This window comes from Ranitomeya variabilis, chromosome 6, assembly GCF_051348905.1.
Source record: "Ranitomeya variabilis isolate aRanVar5 chromosome 6, aRanVar5.hap1, whole genome shotgun sequence".
NCBI classification, from domain to species: domain Eukaryota; kingdom Metazoa; phylum Chordata; class Amphibia; order Anura; family Dendrobatidae; genus Ranitomeya; species Ranitomeya variabilis.
This window is the reverse complement of record NC_135237.1, coordinates 424,019,742-424,046,561: the sequence shown is the minus strand read 5'-3', so window position 1 is coordinate 424,046,561 and position 26,820 is coordinate 424,019,742. Positions and strand designations below refer to the sequence as shown.

General features: G+C 44.5%; 1 protein-coding gene across 4 annotated transcripts in view; it reads right to left on the bottom strand.

Moving 5' to 3' along the window:
- GREB1L (GREB1 like retinoic acid receptor coactivator) overlaps positions 1-26,820 on the bottom strand; it is a 221,346-nt gene that overhangs the window by 45,627 nt on the left and 148,899 nt on the right. For all 4 annotated transcript variants that reach the window (XM_077270332.1, XM_077270331.1, XM_077270333.1 and 1 more), the window contains exon 3: positions 122-281. In XM_077270332.1, the coding sequence (XP_077126447.1) occupies positions 122-278 (157 nt within the window). In that variant the 5' untranslated portion in view covers positions 279-281. The remainder of the gene's footprint in view (positions 1-121; positions 282-26,820) is intronic.

Genomic DNA, 26,820 nt, shown 5'->3' with positions numbered 1-26,820 from the left:
AATACTTGGCGGACATCAAAGATGTCTTGCCAACTGTACCACCCAGCACGCATTAACATCTGTGCCCTGGATCAGATCAGGCAGGAGAGTAGATTTGGACATTTTTTTTTCCAACACTTACCATCTGAAGAGAAAGGGGAGTTTTCAGAATTTAGATAGAGCTGGGAAAATACTGGACGTGGCACCACACTGTTACATCTTAAAGAGGCTTCTATGGAATTATGAAGAGCTTCCTCAAACCGGGCAGATTTTAGCTGCCCTGCGTAAGAGTTACCCATGTCCTGTAAGAAGAGAGAAACCAATTTGGCAACTAAATTCTTGTGAAAAGGAAAAAAAAAAAATTATACATACTATCTATAAACAGCAAAATTTACATAAAAGTACAATTCACAATGCAAACAAAAAAAAATCTCAATACAAGATAAAGGAGATAAAAATCTAATTAGCAACTTTATAGCACTTCTAAATTTTGTTTGCAAGGTTTATCCTAGTATTGGTCAGCACTTTACAATAATTCCTTTCTTTCCTTATGGAGTCCCATCTGTCAAATGTAGGTGGAGGAGGGGAGTTTGCGCCCTTTAATGCAGGGCAGGTGGTCAGCAAAAAAGCCAGGGGACATGTCAAAATAATGAGCAACACCAGGCAAGACAATGAATTGGAGCTAAACAGGACAAACAGATTTGGAAGGTGTGGGGGTGGCACGTGTGATCTGGTGGAGAACATCACGGGGGACATGGAAGCTTAGTCTTCCAATCTATTTGTTGCACAGCTGTTCCCGCATTTCCATAAACTGCATGACTTTTAATGATTTTGTAACATCCCCAGCTGAAAGCCACTTACAAAGACTACTCCCTTCCTGCTACACATTTAATTGTTAAAGTCACTGTATTAATGCAAATTTCAATTAGTAAATTTAAATTAAAATCTTAAAATAAAGAAAAAAAAAAATCTTTAAACCTCAATTCCAGTGAGAGAGATTAATATTATATATATATATATATATATATATATATATATATATATATATATATATATATATAACAGCTTTCTCTGAAAGAAAGGAGTTATACTCATATGTGGTACAAGGCCAATATAATGGATAACTGAGAAAACGTACAAATATATAAAAATATTTAACGAGTGTCATTTAAGATTTTAGGATCCGTTTAAGGTTTCAGTTTTTACATTTATTTTTTTTTCAAAGTATAAGTGCAAGGGTTTACGTTATTTTCAAACACCAATTACCAAAGAAATAAAAGAATGACCTCATCGGATTCACAAATGAATTTAGCTTCTCCAGACAATTATAATTACTACTAGTAAAATATATTACATATTCTTAAAAACAAACAAAAAAAAACAAAAAAAAAAAAACTGGTACTTTTCAAATAAAGTCAAATTCTATGACCTCGCCATCAAACTTGTTCATCTTTGTGCTCAAACTGATATGTCAAATGTCATTTTTTTTATTTTTGAGGTGAACAAAAGCAGTCAATTATCTCAGAGCAGGATAAAGACTGCAGACAATCTGCATGCCACATCAAACTATAAAGACCAACGTGATCAAGAGCGAAGGAAAATAATGTGTACAGACACAAAAGCGCTAAAAGCATTAAAATGGGGTATTCCTATCTCCAAGATCCTATCCCAATATGTAGTAAGTGTAATATTAGCAAATGCCTCCAATTAGAAATGTAGTATAGTTCTTCTGATAAGCCATGTCGTATCCATGAGTATCCATGTTTATGACTACTAACAACTGTCACTATGAGTGGTCGTAACCATGGATACCTAAGAAACTGCAATGCCCTGCATGGGAAAAGTGACATAGCAAATCAGGAGAAGTATACTAAATTTATAATTGAAGATATTTACTCATATTATTACTACATCTATTTTACATTGAGATAGGATCAAGAAAATGGGGAAAAACAACCTATAAAATAAAAAAAACATCATCCTATTAAGAGGACAGACCGAGGTAATGGGTTGACAAGGTAAATATCTGACATTAGAACCAACTCAAATATATAGTCAATCACTTTCGGTATATACATCAAATTGTTCAGAGAAAACAACAATTCAGCCAACAGATATTCACGTATCCGAATGTTACATACGACCGCTGACCAATTTTATTTCTCAAGCATCATCACAGTTGCCTTTGATTTTTTCATTCTTCAGTTTTTTTTTATTTAACTCTTTATTGAAGCATTCCGTTTACCTCCAAAATCAGTAAAATTAAACATTCTTGGAAGGTTACTTAAGTTTATCACTAAGGAACAGATCCACGAGACATGAATGTAAATTGGAAGGTTTCAGTTTTTAATCCGTCTCTCGGATCCCCTAAACTTGAAGTCAGATGCGCAAATTGGATGAGAACAGGACGTGCGCCGAGACTCACAGATCTCACTCTCGGATCTCTGAATAGATCCATTCTACGCTATGGGTCCGAGAGCTGTCGGAGGGAAAAAAAGCCCTTGGAAGCGTCACATGGATGTATGAATGCAGCCTGGAGTACACTTATGTATTGAATATGGAGTTGATTTACTCTAAAAAAAAAAAAAATCTACTGTGGATTACGATGCATCTACACCGACCAATATCATGGATGGGCGCTGCTAGGAATGCTCATCTCCCAATAATCGACCTGTGCAAGCAGGCTGGCAATCCACACGAGCGTGTTTTTTTTTAAAGACGAAAAAGTAATTTTTTAAATCATTTCTTTTATTTGCTTCTTTTTCACATACTGTTAGTACTTACTTAAAAATCTGGCATAGTTTTAGGTCTTATTTTAGCAGCAATATGGAAAATTCGGTAAGGGCTCAAACTTTCAAGCACTACTGTATGGGACTTGGCCTCAGGATTGTTGAATTTCACACATGCCAGCTTTTTTGCTAGGAGTCTCTTGTAATTGTTTAGACTGGTTTCACACATCGTCTCTCAGTTTAGAGTGCGTACCATGATGTACGGACTTGACTCCGGACCTGAACTCAGCTTCAGATATGCCTGTGCGATACTCAGAACATAAAATACAGTTATAATAATAATATTTTTTTTTATTTATATAGCGCCAACATATTCCGCAGCGCTTTACAACTTATAGAGGGGATTTGTACAGACAATAGACATTACAGCATAACAGAAATCACAGTTCAAAACCGATACCAAGAGGAATGAGGGCCCTGCTTGCAAGATTACAACCTATGAGGAAAAAGGGATTCACGAGAGGTGGATGGTAACAATTGCTTTAGTTATTTGGACCAGCCATAGTGTAAGGCTCGGGTGTTCATGTAAAGCTGCATGAACCAGTTAACTGCCTAAGTATGTAGCAGTACAGACACAGAGGGCTATTAACTGCATAAAGTGTATGAGAACATGATGCGAGGAACCTGATTATGGTTTTTATTTATTTTTATTTTTATTATTAGGCCACACAGGGATAGTTAGGTTAATGCGTTGAGGCGGTAGGCCAGTCTGAACAAATGCGTTTTTAGGGCACGCTTAAAACTGTGGGGATTAATTGTATTAACCTGGGTAGTGCATTCCAAAGAATTGGCGCAGCACGTGTAAAGTCTTGGAGACGGGAATGGGAGGTTCTGATTATTGAGGATGCTAACCTGAGGTCATTAGCGGAGCGGAGGGCACGGGTAGGGTGGCAGGCAGACCAGAGAGGAGATGTAGGGTGGTGCTGAGCCATGGAGTGCTTTGTGGATGAGGGTAGTAGTTTTGTACTGGATTCTGGAGTGGATGGGTAGCCAGTGTAATGACTGGCACAAGGTAGAGGCATCGGTGTAACGGTTGGTGAGGAATATGATCCTGGCAGCAGCATTCAGGACAGATTGGAGCGGGGAGAGTTTGGTAAGAGGGAGGCCGATTAGTAGAGAGTTACAATAGTCCAGACGAGAATGAATAAGTGAGACAGTAAGAGTTTTTGCAGAGTCGAAAGTAAGAAAAGGGCGAATTCTAGAAATGTTTTTGAGATGCAGATAAGAAGTGCGAGCCAATGATCGGATGTGGGGGGTGAACGAAAGCTCGGAATCAAGGATGACCCCAAGGCAGCGGGCATGTTGCTTTGGAGTAATGATGGAACCGCACACGGAGATGGCAATGTCAGGCAAAGGTAGGTTAGTAGAGGGAGAGAACACGAGGAGTTAAGTTTTTGACTGGTTCAGTTTCAGATAGAGGGAGGACATGATGTAAGACAATAACTGGTGTTTTCTAAGAAGGTCGGCGTGAAAGCAGGAGAAGAGGTGTATAATTGGGTGTCGTCAGCATAGAGATGGTACTGGAAACCAAATCTACTGATTGTTTGTCCAATAGGGGCAGTATACAAAGAGAAGAGGAGGGGGCCTAGGACTGATCATTGGGGAACCCCAACAGTAAAGGTACCTTCACACGAAACGACTTTACAACGAGAACGACAACGATCCGTGACGTTGCAGCGTCCTGGATAGCGATATCGTTGTGTTTGACACGCAGCAGCGATCAGGATCCTGCTGTGATATCGCTGGTCGTTGAATAAAGTTCAGAACTTTATTTGGTCGTCAGACCGGCGTGTATCGTCAGGTTTGACACCAAAAGCAACGATACCAGCGATGTTTTACGCTGGTAACCAGGGTAAACATCGGGTTCCTAAGCGCGGCCCTGCGCTTAGCAACCCGATGTTTACCCTGGTTACCCAGGGACCTCGGCATCGTTGGTCGCTGGAGAGCGGTCTGTGTGACAGCTCTCCAGCGACCAAACAGCGACGCTGCAGCGATCGGCATCGTTGTCGCTATCGCTGCAGCGTCGCTTCGTGTGAAGGTACCTTAAGGGGAAGGTGAGAGGAGGAGGAACCAGCAAAACATACAGTGAAGGATCGGTCAGAGAGATAGGAGGAGAACCAAGAGAGAACGGTGTCCTTGATGCCGATGGAGCGGAGCATAGTGAGGAGGAGCTGATGATCCACAGTGTCGAATGCTGCGGAGAGATCCAAGAGAATTAGCATGGAGTAGTGACCATTAGATTTAGCTGTTAGTAGGTCATTAGAAACTTTAGTGAGGGCAGTTTCAGTAGAGTGTAAAGAGCGGAAGCCAGATTGAAGAGGGTCGAGAAGAGAGTTCTGAGAGATAGCGGGTAAGACGGGAGTGGACCAGGCGTTCGAGGAGTTTAGAGATGAAGGGAAGATTAGAGACAGGTCTATAATTAGCGGCACAATTTTGGTCGAGTGAGGGTTTTTTAAGTAACGGATGTATGATGGCATGCTTAAATGAGGAGGGAAAAATACCGAAAGTGAGGGAAAGGTTGAATATTTTTGTTAGGTGAGAGGTGACAGCCGGGGAAAGGGACTGGAGGAGATGTGACGGAATGGGGTCACTGGTGCAAGTGGTCCGGCGAGAAGATGCAAGGAGCCTGCTTACTTCTTCTTCTGTAACTGGTTCAAATTCAGAGAGTGAACTAGATGCAGTGGGGGAGGGAGGACAGTGCATGGTATGAAGAGATTAGAAGATGATTTCCTGTCGAATGTGGTCAATTTTTTCTTTGAAGTAATTGGCCAGATCGTCAGCGCGGAGATCTGTGGTTGGGGCCTGCTCTCTTGGGTTGAGTAGGGACTGGAAAGTGTCAAAGAGACGTTTAGGGTTATTGGACAGCAAGGTGATGAGGGTGTTGAAATAGGTTTGTTTGGAGAGGTGAAGGGCAGAGTTGTATGCTTTTAGCATGAACTTATAATGGATGAAATCTTCGGGTAGATTAGATTTTCTCCACAGACGTTCGGCGCACCTGGAGCACCGCTGCAGGAAACGTGTTTGCAGCGTGTGCCACGGTTGTCGCCATCTGTGTCGAGTTGTTCTATGTATAGGAGGTGCAGCTTCATCCAGGGCACTTTGCAGGGTTTCATTGTAATGCTTCAGAGCAGAATCAGGACATGAGATGGAAAAGATTGGGGCCAATGAGGACTGCAAGTTTTTCATAAGTTTCTGGGTGTTAATGGCCTGTATGTTTCTATAAGTGTGGAAAGTGGGGGTGACCTGAGCGGGATGGCAGTTCTTGACAGAGAATGAAAGAAGGTTGTGGTCAGAGAGCGGGAGAGGGGAGTTTGTGAAATCATCCAGTGAGCAAAGCCGGGAGAAGACTAAGTCAAGGGAGTTTCCATCTTCATGCGTTGGAGAGTTAGTATGCTGCGAGAGGCTGAAAGAGGAGGTTAGAGATAAAAGGTGAGAAGCAGATGGGGAGAGGGGAGAAGCAATGGGGATGTTGAAATCACCCATGATAAGGGTGGGGGTGTTACAGGAGAGAAAGTGTGGAAGCCAGGTGGCAAAATGATCCAGGAACTGATGAGAGGGGCCGGGAGGACGATACACCACCGCCACTCACATGGAGAAGGGGACGTAGAGTCTGACAGCATGGACCTCAAAGGAAGGGAATACAAGTGAGGGTACTTGGGGGATAACTTGGAAGGTACATTTGGGTGAAAGGAGCAGACCAACGCCTCCACCTGCTCTGTTGTCTGATCTTGGGGTATGAGAAAAGTGTAGTCCACCATATGAAAGAGCAGCAGCAGCGGTGGTGTCTGACTGCTGGATCCAGGTTTCAGTAAGAGCCAGGAGATTGAGAGAATTAGAAAGGAAGAAGTCATGGATGAAAGGGAGTTTATTACACACAGAGCGAGAATTCCAAAGGGCACAATTGAAAGACAGAAGGCATGCACGGAATATTAATGAGGTTAGAGGGGTTTCTGGGTGTAGCAATTGGGAGGTTTGACTGGCTATAACATGGGGGGCCGGGGTTTGGAGAGATGTCTCCAGCGACTAGGAGAAGGAGGATAGAAAGTGAGCAGATGGTTAAGTGATTTGTGAGAGCGTCTCTTGTGTTGGATGGTGGGACTGAATAGATCTGCGCTGTTAAGCAATGTGAACAGAGCTTGAGTGCTATACATAGGAAAGGCAAGGACAGAGGGGCCGATATGGATGGAGTGTAAAGAGTTTATGCAAAGACAGTGAATGTGAGTGAATGCAGCAGCCAGGATATAGATTATACAGATACATATGGTGAGTATTTGTTCTGCTTCAAGTGAATAGGGAATAGATTTAGATTGTCTTACCTGTCTCCTGCCCTGTCTAACTGCCATGTTCTAACTGCCGAATACTTAGAAAAAAATACTTTGAATAAAAGGACACGAATAATAGTGCACGAATGCACCCCTGCATGAATGCATCCCCAAGCTATGTCTACATTTATAGAAGGCTAGCTCTTAGATCTCACTTTTTTTTTTTTTCGTCACCAATCAATCTAACTCAGTTGAGACAGCAGGACACAATAAATGTAGTGATCCGATAAACAAATATCCAGGTCTACATGGATCATAAACCCCTTTGAAACAGTTATGTGATCTCTCTACATAGGGACAAGCAGAAGTGAGTTAAATATCTGTAAACACAAAGAAATGCATAATAAGATGACTAATATATAGACATATGCAGGATTCAATGCCGAAGATAGAATGACTCAGATACCATTCAAGCCGCTTGCTGTCAGGGAATGGAGCAATAGACATACAGTTGTGTGAAACCAGCTGAGCTTTTCTCGCCATTGAGACAACATGCATCCTAAGGCCACGTTCACATGGTCAGTATTTCACTTCAATTTGTAAGCAAAAAACAGGAGTGGGTGAAAAATGGTGACGTGTTTCTATTATACTCAACCTCTGATTGTAAGCTAAAATCAGGATTGAAACAAATACAGAGGTAAAAACTTACCAAATACTGGAAGCCTCAAAGCGTACATGTACATTGGGGTTGGGGGTCGGGAAGAACACCTATTGTGCAAGTTTAACCCCTTCACCCCCAGAGCTTTTTCCGTTTTTTTTCGTTTTCGCTCCCCTCCTTCCCAGAGCCATAATTTTTTTATTTTTCCGTCAATATGGCCATGTGAGGGCTTATTTTTTGTGGGACGAGATGTACTTTTGAACGATACCATTGGTTTTACCATGCCGTGTAACAGAAAACGGGAGAAAAATTCCAAGTGTGATGAAATTGCAAAAAAAGTGCAACCTCACACTTGTTTTTTGTTTAACTTTTTTGCTAGGTTCACCAAATGCTAAAACTGACCTGCCATTATGATTCTCCAGGTCATTACGAGTTCATAGACACCTAACATGTCTAAGTTATTTTTTATCTAAGTGGTGAAAAAAAATTCCAAAGTTTGCTAAAAAAAACAAAACAAAAAAACCAAAGAAAAAAAAAAATTGTGCGATTTTCCGATACCCGTAGCGTCTCCTATTTTCGTGATCTGGGGTCGGGTGAAGGCTTATTTTTTGCGTGCCTAGCTTGGGTTTTTAATGATACCATTTTGGTGCAGATACTTTTTTTGATCGCCCGTTATTACATTTTAATGCAATGTCGCGGCGACCAAAAAAATGTAATTTTGGCGTTTTGATTTTATTTCTCGCTACGCCATTTAGCGGTCAGGTTAATCCTTGGTTTTTATTGATAGATCGGGCGATTCTGAACGCGGCGATACCAAATATGTGTATGTTTGATTTTTTTTTAATTGTTTTATTTTGATTGGGGCGAAAGGGTGGTGATTTGAACTTTATATATTTTTAAACACTTTTTTAATTTTGGCATGCTTCAATAGCCTCCATAGGAGGCTAGAAGCATGCACAACTTTATCGCCTCTGCTACATAGAGGTGAAGCACAGATCACCTCTATGTAGCAGAAATGCAGGGTTGCTTTGAACGCCGACCACAGGGTGGCGCTCAAAGCAATCGGCCATCAACAACCATAGAGGTCTCAAGGAGACCTCTGGTTGTTATGGCAATGCACCGCTGACCCCCGATCATGTGACGGGGGTCAGCAGTGCGAGCACTTCCGGCTGCGCGGCCGGGGGCTCTAGTTAAATGCCGCTGTCAGCGCTTGACGGCGGCATTTAACTAGTTAATGGGCGCGGGCGGATCGCGATTCCGCTCGCGCTCATTGCACGCACATGTCAGCTGTACATGCCAGCTGACGTACTATTCCGTCAGCTGGCAGAAAGGGGTTAAGCAAGTCAACATGGAAATCTGCCAATATGTAAAAAGTCACAAAGATTTCCCATATAAATCCAAAAGGACCGTTATTAATTTTTTTTTGTATCCAAAGTAACAGTTTAAACTAGGTATAAGGAGACAACACTCGGGTAAACAAAGTGAAAAATAGGATTTAGCTCATTTTGGTTTGCTTTAGTAATCATCTTGCATTCTGGTAGACAGAATAGCTGTACAGAAAACCATTAGAAATGTACGTTTCACTGACGAGTCAACATGCATAGGAGAGTGTCTGCACTTGGAAACGTGTGCATGGAGCCGCCATCACAAAAGACTATTAGTTGCAGTTAGGTTACTCAGTCACTACTTTACTCATGTGCCAGGGATTGCCTAGATAAGGACATGGGTCACAGTGGCAGAGACCTCAGGGCTGTACATAATGCACTTTTCTACACAACCTAGTGACTGAGTGACCCATGACTATGGTCATACATCCAATGGCTCTTGACTAACTTAGATTCTTGTATGATAAGGATTATTGTATTACTAGCTGTACTACCCGGCTTCGCCCGGGTTAATGACTGCTGTTAGCAAAATAGAATGTGTTAACAAAAATTTATTCTGCACACAAAAACCACAAAACAAATAGATAGAAATGTAATTATTAAAAGGCAAAAACTAAGCAAATAGAAGCATTTCACAACATATATTAGCTTTGTTATACTGAGAATGTCTTTGTTGCCTATATTAACCAATCAGAGCTCAGGTTAATTAACTGTAGCAAAATAGAAGCTGAGCTGTGATTGGTTGCTATTGGCAGCCTGATAAATCCCCAGCCAACAGGAAGCCCTCCCCCCTGGCAGTATATATTAGCTCACACATACACATAATAGACAGGTCATGTGACTGACAGCTGCCGTATTTCCTATATGGTACATTTGTTGCTCTTGTAGTTTGCTTATTAATCAGATTTTTATTTTTGAAGGACAATACCAGACTTGTGTGTGTTTTAGGGCGAGTTTTATGTGTCAAGTTGTGTGTGTTGAGTTGCGTGTGGCGACATGCATGTAGCGACTTTTGTGAGATGAGTTTTGTGTGGCGACATGCGTGTAGCAACATTTTGTGTGTTGAGTTGCATGTGACAGGTTAGTGTAGCAAGTTGTGTGCAGCAAGATTTGTGCATGGCGAGTTTTGCGCGTGGCGAGTTTTATGTGTGGTGCATTTTGAGTATGTGCAAGTTTTGTGTGAGGCAACTTTTGCATGTGGTGCAACTTTTGTACATGTGGCAATTTTTCTGTGTGTGCAAGTTTTGCATGAGGTGAGTTTTCCATGAGGTGAGTTTTGCACGTGTGGCGAGTTTTGCGTGAGCCTAGTTTTGCATATGGCGAGTTTTGCATGTAGCGAGTTTTGAGTGGTGACTTTTGTGTTTCGACTTTTATGTGGCGAGGTTGGTGTGTGTGTGTGGTGAAATGTGTGCTGAGGGTGGTATATGTGTTCAAGCACGTGGTAGTGTGTGGCGCATTTTGTGTTTGTGTTCATATCCCCGTGTGTGGTGAGTATCCCATGTCGGGGCCCCACCTTAGCAACTGTACGGTATATACTCTTTGTCGCCATCGCTCTCATTCTTTAAGTCCTCATTGTTCACATCTGGCAGCTGTCAATTTTCCTCCAACACTTTTCCCTTCACTTTTTCCCCATTATGTAGATAGGAGCAAAATTGTTTGGTGAATTGGAACGCGCGGGGTTAAAATTTCACCTCACAACATAGCCTATGACGCTCTCGGGGTCCAGACGTGTGACTGTGCAAAATTTTGTGGCTGTAGCTGCGACGGTACAGATGCCAATCCCGGACATACACACATACATACATACACACATTCAGCTTTATATATTAGATATACCTGTATGTAATCTCCTGTATATAGTATATACCTGTGTGTCATCTCACCTATATATAGTATATATCTGTGTGTCATCTCCTGTATATAGTATATACCTGTATGTCATCTCCTCCTATACATAGCATATACCTGTGTCATCTCCTCCTGTATATACTATAATACTATATACCTGTAGGTAATCTGCTCCTGTATATAGTATATACCTGTGTGTCATCTCCTCCTGTATATAGTATATACCTGTATGTCATCTCCTCCTGTATGTAGTATGTACCTGTATGTCATCTCCTCCTCTATATAGTATATACCTGTGTGTCATCTCTCCTGTATATAGTATATATCTGTGTGTCATCTCCTCCTGTATATAGTATATACCTGTGTGTCATCTCCCCTGTAAATAGTATATACCTGTGTGTCATCTCCTGTATATAGTATATAGCTGTATGCCATCTCCTCCTGTATTAGCCCTCGTTCACACGTTATTTGGTCAGTATTTTTACCTCAGTATTTGTAAGCTAAAATGGCAGCCTGATAAATCCCCAGCCAACAGTAAGCCCACCCCCTGGCAGTATATATTAGCTCACACATACACATAATAGACTGGTCATGTGACTGACAGCTGCCGGATTCCTATATGGTACATTTGTTGCTCTTGTAGTTTGTCTGCTTATTAATCAGATTTTTATTTTTGAAGGATACCAGACTTGTGTGTGTTTTAGGGCGAGTTTCGTGTGTCAAGTTGTGTGTGTTGAGTTGCGTGTGGCGACATGCATGTAGGGACTTTTGTGAGATGAGTTTTGTGTGGCGACATGCGTGTAGCAACTTTTTGTGTGTCGAGTTGCATGTGACAGGTTAGTGTAGCAAGTTGTGTGCAGCAAGTTTTGCGCATGGCGAGTTTTGCGCGTGGCGAGTTTTATGTGTGGTGCCTTTTGAGTATGTGCAAGTTTTGTGTGAGGCAACTTTTGCATGTGTTGCAACTTTTGTGCATGTGGCAATTTTTCTGCGTGTGGCAATTTTTCTGCGTGTGCAAGTTTTGCGTGTGGCGAGTTTTGCACGTGTGGCGAGTTTTGCATGTGGAGAGTTTTGCGCGTGGCGAGTTTTGAGCGGCGACTTTTGTGTTTCTACTTTTATGTGGCGAGGTTGGTGTATGTGTGGTGAAATGTGCACTGAGGGTGGTATATGTGTTCGAGCACGTGGTAGTGTGTGGCGCATTTTGTGTGTGTGTTCATATCCCCGTGGTGGTGTGATTATCCCATGTTGGGGCCCCACCTTAGCAACTGTACAGTATATACTCTTTGGTGCCATCGCTGTCATTCTTTAAGTCCCCCTTGTTCACATCTGGCAGCTGTTAATTTGCCTCCAACACTTTTCCTTTCATTTTTTCCCCATTATGTAGATAGGGGCAAAATTGTTTGGTGACTTGGAAAGCGCGGGGTTAAAATTTCACCTCACAATATAGCTTTGACGCTCTCAGGGTCCAGACGTGTGACTGTGCAAAATTTTGTGCCTGTAGCTGCGACGCCTCCAACACTTTTCCTTTCACTTTTTCCCCATTATGTAGATAGGGGCAAAATTGTTTGGTGAATTGGAAAGCGCGGGGTTAAAATTTCACCTCACAACATAGCCTATGACGCTCTCGGGGTCCAGACGTGTGACTGTGCAAAATTTTGTGGCTGTAGCTGCTACGGTTCAGATGCCAATCCCGGACATACATACATACATACATACATACACACACACACACATTCAGCTTTATATATTAGATTGAATCTACATATATGTTGAAAATATTAAGTAAATGACTTTCAATTAAAGATGCACTCCACAGCAACACTTATATCCCACAAATTCTTCTAAATGTGCCCCCAATGTAGTGAAGGTACATTAAATACTTCAAGATTACGGTCTTCTCCAGGTTCCATCACTGCTCAGGTTTCTCCTCTGGACCATGTGAGTACTCATGTTTGCCCGCTCAAAAAGTATGAACTGCTGTATGGGCCAGTGCTACTACCCCAATGCAATTCTTTGAGTCTGCAAATACTTCAGCGGACCATAAATTTGCAAATCTATTGAAATTTGGCAATATCTGATGTCAGGTCATCATCATGCAAGAAAGTAAGATCAACAAAAATCAGGATCTGTCACTAGATGGCAGATAAATATTGCATGTGTATGGTTGGCATTACATTGTGGGTGGAACAAGTCACTTAAACAAACTTCTGTTATCTGGCTAGCCTGAATTAAGATCATGTGATCTAGAGGCGAACAGAACGGAAATGTAAAACGGGGAAGATGGCAATCGTTATAGACATATTTAGGAGGAATTAAAGGATGAAAACTTTCCTGGGAGTGCTTCTTCATGTTAATTTATCTTCAAACATTTTTCCTATTCCACTGAGTCACTGATACAGGATTTGTATAATGTATTCAGAACACAATTTTATGTTCAGAGACATAGGGAGAGGATGGACTAGGCCGCTGGTAGCACTGCTGGAGCAACTGCATGAGGCAGATGTTTGGTGGGTAGATCGTTTACCACAGATTCCCATTCACTTGAATGTAAAATTACTTTTAAACATATGGTCACTTCTCTGGGGTACTTTAGCCTAATTTTTTTTACTTAATCATTTATTTTTTTTATGTTAAAATCATCTTTGCAGCTGCACTTCCTTAACATTTTTAGCTTCTATAGCATGTGTCACAGAGCTGGCCACAGAACGAGGCAAACGTAAATTAGACAGGAGCCTATTCTAAAGGCAGGGTCAGTACCCCTTATCGGAACATTTTCTAAAAATGTATTGTAAGTCCAGATGAAGGTTAAAACTTTCATGTGGTTATAAATCAGTCTTGAAAATATTTTAGGCAAGAATTAAAAGCAAACCATTGGTACAATTTATTTGCAGAATGAGAGCTGTACATTGAAGAGACTGCCCAAGAGTTTACATTTTATTACCAAGTATCTAAAAAGGAGTAAAAACAGCTAGTCTTTTCCAAATATTCAGCGTGGTCAAAAACCACAATCAAGTTGTGAAACAAATAAGCGTTCGATTGTTGGCTCACCTTAAAATTCTGGCAATTGTTAAGACCAATGGGCAAAACACTTATTCATTGGATGCAATGAGATATATGCCTGCATAAAAGTAATCATCAGTACACGGTCTTGTGTAAATAGGTGCTAAACATGCTGCACCGAAGGATCGTATTGGTGCATATAAGTGTCAAAATAGACAAAAACGATCGGCTTGTACATAGGCTGTTGCTTAAAGAGGTTGTCCACTACTTCTTGATTGATTACCTATCCTCAGGATAGGTCATCAGTGTCTGATCAGCTAGGGTCTGACATCTGGTACAACAGCCGATCAGCTGTTAACAGTATCGGCAGAGGCAGCGGGAAGTACTCCCCTTACAGAGCTGGCCGTCTTCTGGTAGTGGCCATGACAGGCTACTGCACATTTGCCTACAATTGATTTGAATAGGAAGCAGCTGTGTAGTACCAAGCCTCGGCCATTACCTGAAAGCGGCCAGCACAGTATATGGCTGATCATCAGGAGTATTGGGTGTCGGACTCCGCCAAATCCTGAGGATAGGTTATCATTCAAACCTTAGTGGACAACTTTAATGGCCCATCTAAAAAAATGGGACATTGAAGAAAAAAAAATTAAAAAAAATTTACCTCGTTTGGTCAGCATCAAAAAGCAGCCATTAACATTGGTTTAATCAGTAGTACAAGCAAAGATAAATTACAAAAAAAAGTCTCTTGCTCTGCTTTTCCCATCTCCTGCACAGATTATTAACTCTTCAAAACTTATCAAATTTGTCATCAGTTCATGATCAAGTTACAGCTACTGCCTAGACAAGTCCATTAAGAGGTGAGGGTGGAGAAAGGCAGAGTAGCTTCTAGTGAAAAGTCTGCGGAGGAGGAAAAAGCTAAATAATGAAGACAAGTCATAATGGCCATAAATAGATTTGTTTTTTATGCACATGCGATGCTCACCAGTGCCGTGGGGTACTCTGAACCGAGTCGGAAAGTTCTTTGGGGAAGTCACTGACCATCACCCGACTCCGTGGCCCTGGGCGTGCAATAAAAATGCAAGGGGGAAAATTACATGGGATTGATTTGTGACGCCACCCGTGGTGTTCGGCAAGGGATGGCCGATGCTGGGGTTCAGGTCCACTGGGGCCGGTGGTGACGCAGCAAAGATGGCATAGCTCCCACGGGAAGAGCAGGGCCCCAGGGAAGTTATAGGGTAAATTAGATGATGGTAACTGTTGTAGTGCTGGGCAGGTGACAGTAAATAATTCGGAGGACACAGCAGGGTGCAGTCTTCACACTTTACTCACAGTCTTGAGCTCACAGTCTTGAGGTTACAATCACCAGCCGGGTGCTGTGTCTTCTGGGTCAGTAGTCCAGCCAGCTCTCGGGTAGTTTGGGTGCACTTCTCTGGGACCCCTTTCTTGTGTACCTTCCCAGGTCGTCTCTGCAGCTGCAGAGACTGATAGTGTCCGGGGTTGAAGCCACTGGCTGCTTTTCTGGCACTGCGACAACTGGCACAGGGGCAACTCATCCCCGCGTACCCTTTCTCACATTGAGGGCATACTACCCCCTTTCGCCCACATGCCGGGTGAAGGTTACAAGATCCTCCGGGTACAAGTCATGATCGGGGTGCCCCTCTAGCAATTGTGACTCCACGTCCCGTCGAGTCACGAACAGTTCTGAGGCCACACCAGGCTCCTTAATAAACGCCCAGCCCCCTTTAAAACCAAAGGAGACCACTGTGCCTTGCCTCTGCAGACCCCGGTCGGCGGGTCTAGCCTTGCGGGCCTGGGCCTTCATGTTTGTCCTCCATAGCTCTCCACAAGGCTTTGCGTTGTTGTTCCTCCGCTTCCAAGTTGGATACCTTCTGCCAGCAATAGTCCTCCCAACTGAGGGTCTCTAGCCGGACTGCTCCCACTTGGGCCTCCCCAGGGAACTCCATCAGATCTGTCCCCGGGTGTTCCCAACGAATACCCACCCACCTCCCAGGGCATGGGTTCAGGATGTAGTGGAGCCGCCAGTCTATCCCCGGCATCTGCCGTCCGGTCCTAGGCTAAATCCCTAAACCTCTGGCCAGTTTTGGGGCTGTCGGGGGTTTTAAGGTCCCAACTAGGGTTTCCTCGGCCACAGGGGCAATGTCGGTACCTGTATCTTTTGCCTCTCTGATGCCAGGTTCCTCCGGGGTCGAGGATGCTGGTCTAGAGGCCGCCCACCGCTCAGACACCTTTTCCAGCATAGCCTCCCTCCATTTCGACATCGCTGTGATCTGTGTCTTGAGGAGCTGGTGACTTAGCTCCTTCATCTCTGCTTTAAGAAATTCTGGGTCTACCGTGGGCAGCTGGTCTGGGTTTTCCTCCAGTCGACTGGGGAAGCCCACCGCTTCCACCCCACGCACCGTAGCCCTCTTGTCCACCGTTCGGCATGGTGCTCACCCGGTAGGTACCATGCTGCCACGGGTACAGTGCACACTTTATCGCACACTCTCCAGTGCTTCTTCCGCCCTAGTTAACCTTAGCCAGGTTCTGAGCCTCTGCCGGCCCATCAGTCTACTGCTCCATGAGTGGGAGGAATCGAGCACACAAGGGTTCCGGGTCGGGGTCTCCTGCTTCCCGCTGGCTAATATCTGAGTGCGGGGCAGGGCTCCTCTTCGAGCCCTTTCTTGGGCTCCGCCCACGACAACACACCCCTTCTGCTTCCCACACGCTGCGCGGCGTGATGGCAGTTGCCACACAGTTCAATTAAGTTTATGGCACACAGGACCCGGTGGAACCAGGCTACGATATCCTGTTCATGACGCCAAGTTGTGACGCCCACCAGGGCAGTGGGGTACTCTGAACCGAGTTGGACAGTTCTTTGAGAAGTCACGGGGCCTTGACCAGACTCGGTAGCGACTCGACTCCATGGCCCTGGGCGTGCAATAAAAAAAATGTAAGGGGGAAAATTATATGGGATTGATTCATGATGCCACCCGTGGAGTTCGGCAAGGCATGGCCGACACTGCAGTCCACCGGGGCCGATGGTGACGCAGCAAAAAATGGTACAGCTCCCCACGGCAGATATAACAGTAGGTTCAGGTGGTGGTGAACATTTAAGTGCAGAAAATATGCAATGGATGCAGGAAAGTGCAGTTTTCTTTACCTTTTTACTTCTTAATAGACGACAATGCAATCCAGAGTACCAGCTACAGTTGACAGAAGGAGTCCGGCTAGCCTGGAAGCATTCAGGGGGTCCATCTTGCCAGGTGGGGTTGGAGGCCTTGCTGCTGTGCTCTTTTCGTGTCCCTGCTGCCTGTAGCTAAGCTGCAGCCCTCTCCTGCATGTTGGCTTTGACACGTATGGCAGACAGCGTGAACCTATCACGGCACTGCCTGTTCACTGGCAGCCCCGGGCTCCTGGTCTGCTGCGGTGCCTCTGGGTGTTCGATGTGGCCAGGGAGCTTGCAGTCTCCTGCCCTCCAGATTTGGCTGTCAGGGCGTACAGCACCAGCACAGCCAAGGACTCTGGCGTCCTCGTCAGCGCTCCACTCCGGGGTCAGCTCTGACGCAGCTGCAATTACCCAGAGCCCTTCTCTCTGCTCCTCTCTCCTCCGACTAACTCCTCAAAGACTACACTGACTCCTCCTCCCGACCAGAGTGAGCAGCTCCCCAGAAGTCGGGTCTAGAGCTCCCCCCTCTGGCCTGGAGCAGGAACTGTGATGCATGCTGTGTATTACCTGGCATGGGGACCTCTTCCTGCTTCCAGGCATGACATCACCCTACAGAGGGAGGCAACGTCACCATGGCAACCAGACTCTGGGTTGACACACACACACACACACACACACATTACAATCTATTCTAATAAGTCATTGGAAAAGCTAGTCACCCTTAATTACAGCCATAATATCAGAAGTTGGCAGTAGTTTACTCACTACTATTCCATGAAATTAATTTGTCGGTTTGGGAGGAATAGCGACTGGTCAAATGAGCCAAGGTGGCCACCTTGACTTCCCTTTACACTCATAAGTAGACATGAGCGAATATCATCGGATCCCTCCTTATTTGGCTCACTAATAGCGCTTACTGAATAGCTGCAGTGGGAACCTGGATACCTGGAATGCTCCCGATGATCAGCTGTTAGGCGCCGCAGCTGCATGTGTGACAGTCACAACACATGTATACATAGAGAGCCTGTTGTGACTTTTGTTGTGACTGTCACACAGCAGCGACACATAATATATAGCTAATAATAATAATAATAATAATTTTATTTATATAGCGCCAACATATTCCGCAGCGCTTTACAACTTATAGAGGGGACTTATACAGACAACAGACATTACAGCATAACAGAAATCACAGTTCAAAACAGATACCAGGAGGAATGAGGGCCCTGCTGCTCGCAAGCTTACAATCTATGAGGAAAAGGGGAGACACAAGAGGTGGATGGTAACAATTGCTTTAGTTATTTGGACCAGCCATAGTGTAAGGCTCGGGTGTTCATGTAAAGCTGCATGAACCAGTTAACTGCCTAAGTATGTAACAGTACAGACACAGAGGCTATTAACTGCATAAAGTGTATGAGAACATGATGGAGGAACGTAATTATGTTGTGGTTTTTTATTAATAGGCCACACAGGGATAATTAGGTTAATGCGTTGAGGCGGTAGGCCAATCTGAACAAATGAGTTTTTAGTGCACGCTTAAAACTGTGGGGATTGGGGATTAATTGTATTAACCTAGGTAGTGCATTCCAAAGAATCGGCGCCGCACGTGTAAAGTCTTGGAGACGGGAGTGGGAGGTTCTGATTATTGAGGATGCTAACCTGAGGTCATTAGCAGAGCGGAGGGCACGGGTAGGTTGGTAGACTGAGACCAGAAAGGAGATGTAGGGTGGTGCTGAGCCATGGAGTGCTTTGTGGATGAGGGTAGTAGTTTTGTACTGGATTCTGGATTGGATGGGTAGCCAGTGTAATGACTGGCACAAGGTAGAGGCATCGGTGTAACGGTTGGCGAGGAATATGATCCTGGCAGCAGCATTCAGGACAGATTGGAGCGGGGAGAGTCTGGTAAAAGGTAGGCCAATTAGTAGAGAGTTACAATAGTCCAGACGAGAATGAATAAGTGAGACAGTAAGAGTTTTTGCAGAGTCGAAAGTAAGAAAAGGGCGAATTCTGGAAATGTTTTTGAGATGCAGATAAGAAGAGCGAGCCAGTGATCGGATGTGGGGGGTGAATGAAAGCTCGGAATCAAGGATGACTCCAAGGCAGCGGGCATGTTGCTTTGGAGTAATGGTGGAACCGCACACAGAGATGGCAATGTCGGGCAAAGGTAGGTTTGTAGAGGGAGAGAACACGAGGAGTTCAGTTTTTGACAGGTTCAGTTTCAGATAGAGGGAGGACATGATGTTAGAGACAGCGGTAAGACAATCACTGGTGTTTTCTAAAAAGGTCGGCGTGATAACAGGAGAAGAGGTATATAATTGGGTGTCGTCAGCATAGAGATGGTACTGGAAACCAAATCTACTGATTGTTTGTCCAATAGGGGCAGTATACAAAGAGAAGAGGAGGGGGCCTAGGACTGATCCTTGAGGAACCCCAACAGTAAGGGGAAGGTGAGAGGAGGAGGAACCAGCAAAACAAACAGTGAAGGATCGGCCAGAGAGATAGGAGGAGAACCAAGAGAGAACGGTGTCCTTGAGGCCGATGGAGCGGAGCATAGTGAGGAGGAGCTGATGATCCACAGTGTCGAATGCTGCGGAGAGATCCAAGAGAATTAGCATGGAATAGTGACCATTAGATTTAGCTGTTAGTAGGTCATTAGAGACTTTAGTGAGGGCAGTTTCAGTAGAGTGTAAAGAGCGGAAACCAGATTGAAGAGGGTCGAGAAGAGAATTATCTGAGAGATAGCGGGTAAGACGGGAGTGGACCAGGCGTTCCAGGAGTTTAGAGATGAAGGGAAGATTAGAGACAGGTCTATAATTAGCGGCACAATTTTGATCGAGGGAGGGCTTTTTAAGTAGTGGATGTATGATGGCATGCTTAAATGAGGAGGGAAAAATACCGGAAGTGAGGGAAAGGTTGAATATTTTTGTTAGGTGAGAGGTGACAGCCGGGGAAAGGGACTGGAGGAGATGCGACGGAATGGGGTCGCTGGTGCAAGTGGTCGGGCGAGAAGATGCAAGGAGCCTGCTTACTTCTTCTTCTGTAACTGGTTCAAAGTCAGAGAGTGAACTAGATGCAGTGGGGGAGGGAGGACAGTGCTTGGTATGAAGAGATTGGGAAATGATTTCCTGTCGAATGTGGTCAATTTTTTCTTTGAAGTAATTGGCCAGATCGTCAGCGTGGAGATCTGTGGTTGGGGCCTGCTCTCTTGGGTTGAGTAGGGACCGGAAAGTGTCAAAGAGACGTTTAGGGTTATTGGACAGCGAGGTGATGAGGGTGTTGAAATAGGTTTGTTTGGAGAGGTGAAGGGCAGAGTTGTATGTTTTTAACATGAACTTATAATGGATGAAATCTTCGGGCAGATTAGATTTTCTCCACAGACGTTCGGCGCACCTGGAGCACCGCTGCAGGAAACGTGTTTGCAGCGTGTGCCACGGTTGTCGCCGTCTGTGCCGAGTTGTTCTATGTATAGGAGGTGCAGCTTCTTCCAGGGCACTTTGCAGGGTTTCATTGTAATGCTTCAGAGCAGAATCAGGACAAGAGATGGAGGAGATTGGGGCCAATGAAGACTGCAAGTTCTTCATAAGTTTCTGGGTGTTAATGGCCTGTATGTTTCTATAAGTGTGGAAAGTGGGGATGACCTGAGCGGGATGGCAGTTCTTGATAGAGAATGAAAGAAGGTTGTGGTCAGAGAGCGGGAGAGGGGAGTTTGTGAAATCATCCAGTGAGCAAAGCCGGGAGAAGACCAAGTCAAGGGAGTTTCCATCTTCATGTGTTGGAGAGTTAGTATGCTGCGAGAGGCCGAAAGAGGAGGTTAGAGATAAAAGGTGAGAAGCAGATGGGGAGAGGGGAGAAGCAATTGGGATATTGAAATCACCCATGATGAGGGTGGGGGTGTCATAAGAGAGAAAGTGTGGAAGCCAGGTGGCAAAATGATCCAGGAACTGGTGAGAGGGGCCGGGAGGACGATACACCACCGCCACTCGCATGGAGAAGGGGACGTAGAATCTGACAGCATGGACCTCAAAGGAAGGGAATACAAGTGAGGGTACTTGGGGGATAACTTGGAAGGTACATTTGGGTGAAAGGAGCAGACCAACGCCTCCACCTGCTCTGTTGTCTGATCTTGGGGTATGAGAAAAGTGTAGTCCACCAAATGAGAGAGCAGCAGCAGCGGTGGTGTCTGACTGCTGGATCCAGGTTTCAGTAAGAGCCAGGAGATTAAGAGAGTTAGAAAGGAAGAAGTCATGAATGAAGGAGAGTTTATTACACACAGAGCGAGAATTCCAAAGAGCACAATTGAAAGAGACAGAAGGCATGCATGGAATATTAATAATATTCGGTAAGCTCTATTAAAAAGCCGAATAAGGAGGGATCCAACGACATGCGCTCATGCCTTCTCATAAGCCTAGTAAAACTAGATGAATGCAGGTTTGAGACTATTGTACTAATTAAAACACAACCTTCATTTCCAAATTGAAACTGCCTCTTGCGTCAAGCAGTGTATCGTGGCATTTATTGCTTTGTCTATCCAGAAAAGCAAAAGCCTAAACTATAGGTTTTATTTTGTTGTTGCTGTTAACCTTGTGATCATGGTTTTGCCATATAAGCAGGGAATATAGATAGATGCACAGTGCCTAAGGTCAGAGAGACCAGGAAACCAACTACATGCAGACATCCCCAGCCATTAAGACATACACAGCTTTGTTTGTGGATTGGCTGTGGACAAGGCATCTGTAAAATACAAACATCCACTTGTAGATGTGCAATCCAAGGATGGATGTGACCCAAGGACAGCGTGCTCATGTTCAGAAGGTTATACAAGGATAGCGGCTGCCAGTAAACAAAACTATTAAAAAGGAGCTGCGATTTCAGAGCTTGATATTTCCATTTGGTTGAATTTGTAATATTCCTTATATGATATAGCTTTTCATTTTATCAAACCAGCAGGTTTTTGCTTTTTTTTTTTACATACAGAGAATTTAGAGTGTTAAATCAAACACTGACCGGGCCAATAAATCAAAATCTGACTAGTGTCACTATGTAGTAACTCTGGAACGCTTCAAAATATCCCATTGATTTTAAGAATGTTTTTTTTCATGACATTGTACATTATGAGAATGGTAAATATAGGCTAATATTTTTATAAATGAATTGAAAACCTATGAAAAATTTGACAAAAATTTGAACATTTCAAACTTTGGTGTGACTATCTGGATTAAAGGGATAATCATTCACACACACATTAATAAACATTTCCATCATGTCGGCTTTACATCAGCACCATTTGTAAAATGTTTTATTTTCTTAGCATTTTAGAAGGCTTAAAAATGTAACAGCAATTTTTCTTTTTTCAAGGAAATTTTTAAAATATATTTTTTAGGGACCTGTTCAGTTTTGAAGTGACTCTGGGGGTTCTATATATATTGGAAACCACCAAAAGTTGAACCATTTAAAAAAAAACCCACACCCCTCAACGTATTCAAAGGTGATTTCATCTAGTTCTTCAACCCTTCAGGTGCTTTTCAGGAATTAATGCAAAGTGGCATGACAGGAATGAAAACATTTATTATTGCAGCCTAAATTTTGATATCTTCTGAACATGGTACTATAGCCGGCAGACTTCAAGTCCGTTATTTGGCAGTGAGCTGCGATGGCAAACATCAGGACCACACAATCATGATCTAAAGGCCCCGTCACACATAGCGATTTACCAACGATCACGACCAGCGATACGACCTGGCCGTGATCGTTGGTAAGTCGCTGGGGAGCTGTCACACAGACAGCTGTCTCCAGCGACCAACGATCAGGGGAACGACTTCGGCATCGTTGAAACTGTCTTCAACGATGCCGAAGTCCCCCTGCAGCACCCGGGTAACCAGGGTAAACATCGGGTTACTAAGCGCAGGGCCGCGCTTAGTAACCCGATGTTTACCCTGGTTACCAGCGTAAATGTAAAAAACAAACAAAAAACAGTACATACTCACCATCTGATGTCCGTCAGGTCCCTTGCCGTCTGCTTCCTGCTCTGACTGAGATCCGGCCGTACAGTGAGAGCAGAGCGCAGCGGTGACGTCACCGCTGTGCTGTACTTTCACTTTCACTTTGCGGCGCTCAGTCAGTGTGGGAAGCAGACGGCAAGGGACCTGACGGACATCAGATGGTGAGTATGTACTGTTTTTTTTTTTTTTACATTTACGCTGGTAACAAGGGTAAACATCGGGTTACTAAGCGCGGCCCTGCGCTTAGTAACCCGATGTTTACCCTGGTTACCAGTGAAGACATCGCTGGATCGGTGTCACACACACCGATTCAGCGATGTCAGCGGGACCTCAACGACGAAAAACGGCCCAGGCCATTCCGACACGACCAGCGATCTTGCAGCAGGGGCCTGATCGCTGGTACGTGTCACACATAGCGAGATCGCTACTGAGGTCGCTGTTGCGTCACAAAACTTGTGACTCAGCAGCGATCTCGCTAGCGATCTCGCTATGTGTGACGGGGCCTTTAGAGTTACAATGGGGTTAAATTAAAGAGGAAGCAACATACTGTTAGCCATCAAGATGCTGTAGTCAATATTGACAGCAGCATTTAAGGGGTTAAATGACCATAGACTGTGCCAACACTGATCATGGCTGATGGAGCAAGGTGTCAGCTATAGTGTACAGCAGACAGCTGCTGGACTGTCACCAGTCGGGGGATGCTAGTCTCTTATAATCACAGGCCAGTAAAAAAAAAACTATTTGTGGTCACTAAGGGGTTAAGAGTCCCAAACCACTACCCCAACGTTACATAGAACCAGTGCTGTGTTCCAATAGTTTTTCACACTGCACAAAAAGGTTTCTTAGTTTAAAAAATTAACTTTGGTGGAAGCTACGCTCATTTGGATGTGCTGCTTGGTATATACAGCCCAGCCAAGTATTTACGTGTGAGCAATGTGAAGGAAAAAGCCGATGTCACGCATCTCTCGTGATAGCATATTTTCCACTTGTTGAATCAGGAAGTCTACTACACTGCTCAAAAAAAATAAAGGGAACATTTAACAACAGAATATAACTCCAAGTAAATCAACTTCGGTGAAATCAAACTGTCAATCAGAGTTGCTTCCTAAGTGGACAATCAATTTCACATGCTGTTGTGCAAATGGAATAGACAACAGATGGAAATTATTGGCAATTATCAAGACACAAAGGAGTGGTTCTGCAGGTGGGGACCACAGACCACAACTCAGTATCAATGCTTTCTGGCTGATGTTTTGGTCACTTTTGAATGTTGGTTGTGCTTTCACACTTGTGGTAGCATGAGACGGACTCTACAACCCACACAAGTGGCTCAGGTAGTGCAGCTCATTCAGGATGGCACATCATTGCAAGCTGTGGCAAGAAGGTTTGCGGTGTCTGTCAGCTTAGTGTCCAGAGGCTGGAGGCGCTACCAGGGGACAGGCCAGTACACCAGAAGATGCGGAGGGGGCCGTAGGAGGGCAACAACCCAGCAGCGGGACCGCTACCTCAGCCTTTGTGCAAAGAGGAACTGGAGGAGCACTGCCGGAGCCTGCAAAATGACCTCCAGGAGGTCAAAAATGTGCATGTGTCTGCACAAACGGTTAGAAACAGACTCCATGAGGATGGTCTGAGTGCCCGATGTCCACAGATGGGGGTTGTGCTCAGAGCCCAACACTATGCAGGACGCTTGGCATTTGCCACAAAACACCAGGATTGGCAAGTTCGCCACTGGTGCCCTGTGCTCTTCACAGATGAAAGCAGGTTCACACTGAGCACATGTGACAGACGTGACAGAGTCTGGAGACGCCATGGAGAGTGATCTGCTGCCTGCAACATCCTTCAGCATGACTGGTTTGGCAGTGGGTCAGTAATGGTGTGGGGTGGCATTTCTTTGGAGGGCCGCACAGCACTCCATGTGCTCGCCAGAGGTAGCCAACTGCCATTAGGTATCGAGATGAGATCCTCGGACCCCTTGTGAGACCATATGTTGATGCGGTGGCCCTGGGTTCCTCCTAATGCAGGACAACGCCAGACTTCATGTGGCTGGAGTGTGTCAGCAGTTCCTGCAAGACAAAGGCATTGAAGCTATGGACTGGCTCGCCCATTTCCCAGACCTGAATCTGATTGAACACATCTGGAACATCATGTATCGCACCATCCACCAACGTCACGTTGCACCACAGACTGTCCAGGAGTTGGCGGATGCTTTAGTCCAGGTCTGGGAGGAGATCCCTCAGGAGACCATCCGCCGCCTCATAAGGAGCATGCCCAGGCTTTGTAGGGAGGTCAAACAGGCACGTGGAGGCCCCCCCCCCATGCCACACACAAACCAGAACATCATTTCCTTGTCTTCAGGAATTTCCACTGAAGTTGGACCAGCCTGTAATTTGATATTCCACTTTGATTTTGAGTATCCAAATCCAGACATCCATGGGATATTAATTTTGATTTACATTGATCATTTTTATGTTTTATTGTTCTCAACACATTCCACTATGTAGTGAATAAAGTTTTGCAACTGAAATATTTTATTCAGTGATATCTACGATGTGGTATTTTAGAGTTCCCTTTATTTTTTTGAGCAGTGTATATACATTAGATGGTCAAAGCAAACGGTCAAGTTTAGCCTACTTTGGTCTAGTCTAATTTGTATGGAGACCTTAAAGGCTTGTGCATAAGTTGCAGTTTTGGTGCGTTTTTGCCAAGCAGATTTTCTAGAAAAACCTGAAGCAATCGTGATACCAGCAAAGTGAATGAGAAACCTGAAGTGTCATGCACAAGTTGCTTATTTGAGACTTCCAGATTTGGTGCAGATAATCTGCTGCATGTCAATTTACTATGCGTTTTTGCTCTGCGTTTTTCACCATTTACCATGCAAAATGCAGAGAAAAACAAGCATTTATGCCGCTGCGTTTTTCCTGCCATGAGTTGCAGAAATGTTACTCAACGTGTGCACATACCTTAAGGCTACGGCCACACCATCAGTATTTGGTCAGTATTTTACATCAGTATTTGTAAGTCAAAACCAGGAGTGAAACAATCAGAGGAAAAGTGTAATAGAAACAAGTCACCACTTCTGTGTTTATCACCCACTCCTGGTTGTGACTTACAAATACTGATGTAAAATACTGACCAAATACTGAACGTGTGAACGTGGCCTTATACTCGAAACCTCATCGATACCCCTTTTGATATATAGATTTTAAAGAAGTTACTCAAGTCTTCAAACCTAATGGTTTATTCTTTGGGTATGTCGGCAAAATTAGGTGCACCACCCCCATGTAAATTAGACTATAGCAGGCGGAACTTGCACTTTTTGAAAGTCTGACTGGAGAGTTGGGAGGCCCCCCACCCACATTAGATTAAACAAATGTGGGAAAGGATCTAGACCAGGGGTCTCAAACACACGGCCCCCGGGCCGCATGCGGTCCCTGAGGCAGGCATCTACGGCCCACGCTAGAAGAGAGGAGGCGGCACAGAGCTCTGGGAGTCGCTGCTGGAGAGCAGCCCACAATGCATGACGCATTGCCATGTATACGCAGAGTGACTTCCGACCGTCCAGTAGCCGGAGAATGAGCCGCGTGTCGCCAAGCAGGAAGTGTGCAGCACCTGTGACGGCAAAAGTGAATGAGCCTTCCTGGAGGCTGGAGCGGGGGGATGCAGAGCCTGGCTAGGACAAAGTATGGGCTCTTATATACTACGTGGGCTGTTTTAGGGGGCCCACTGAGACTTTTGCC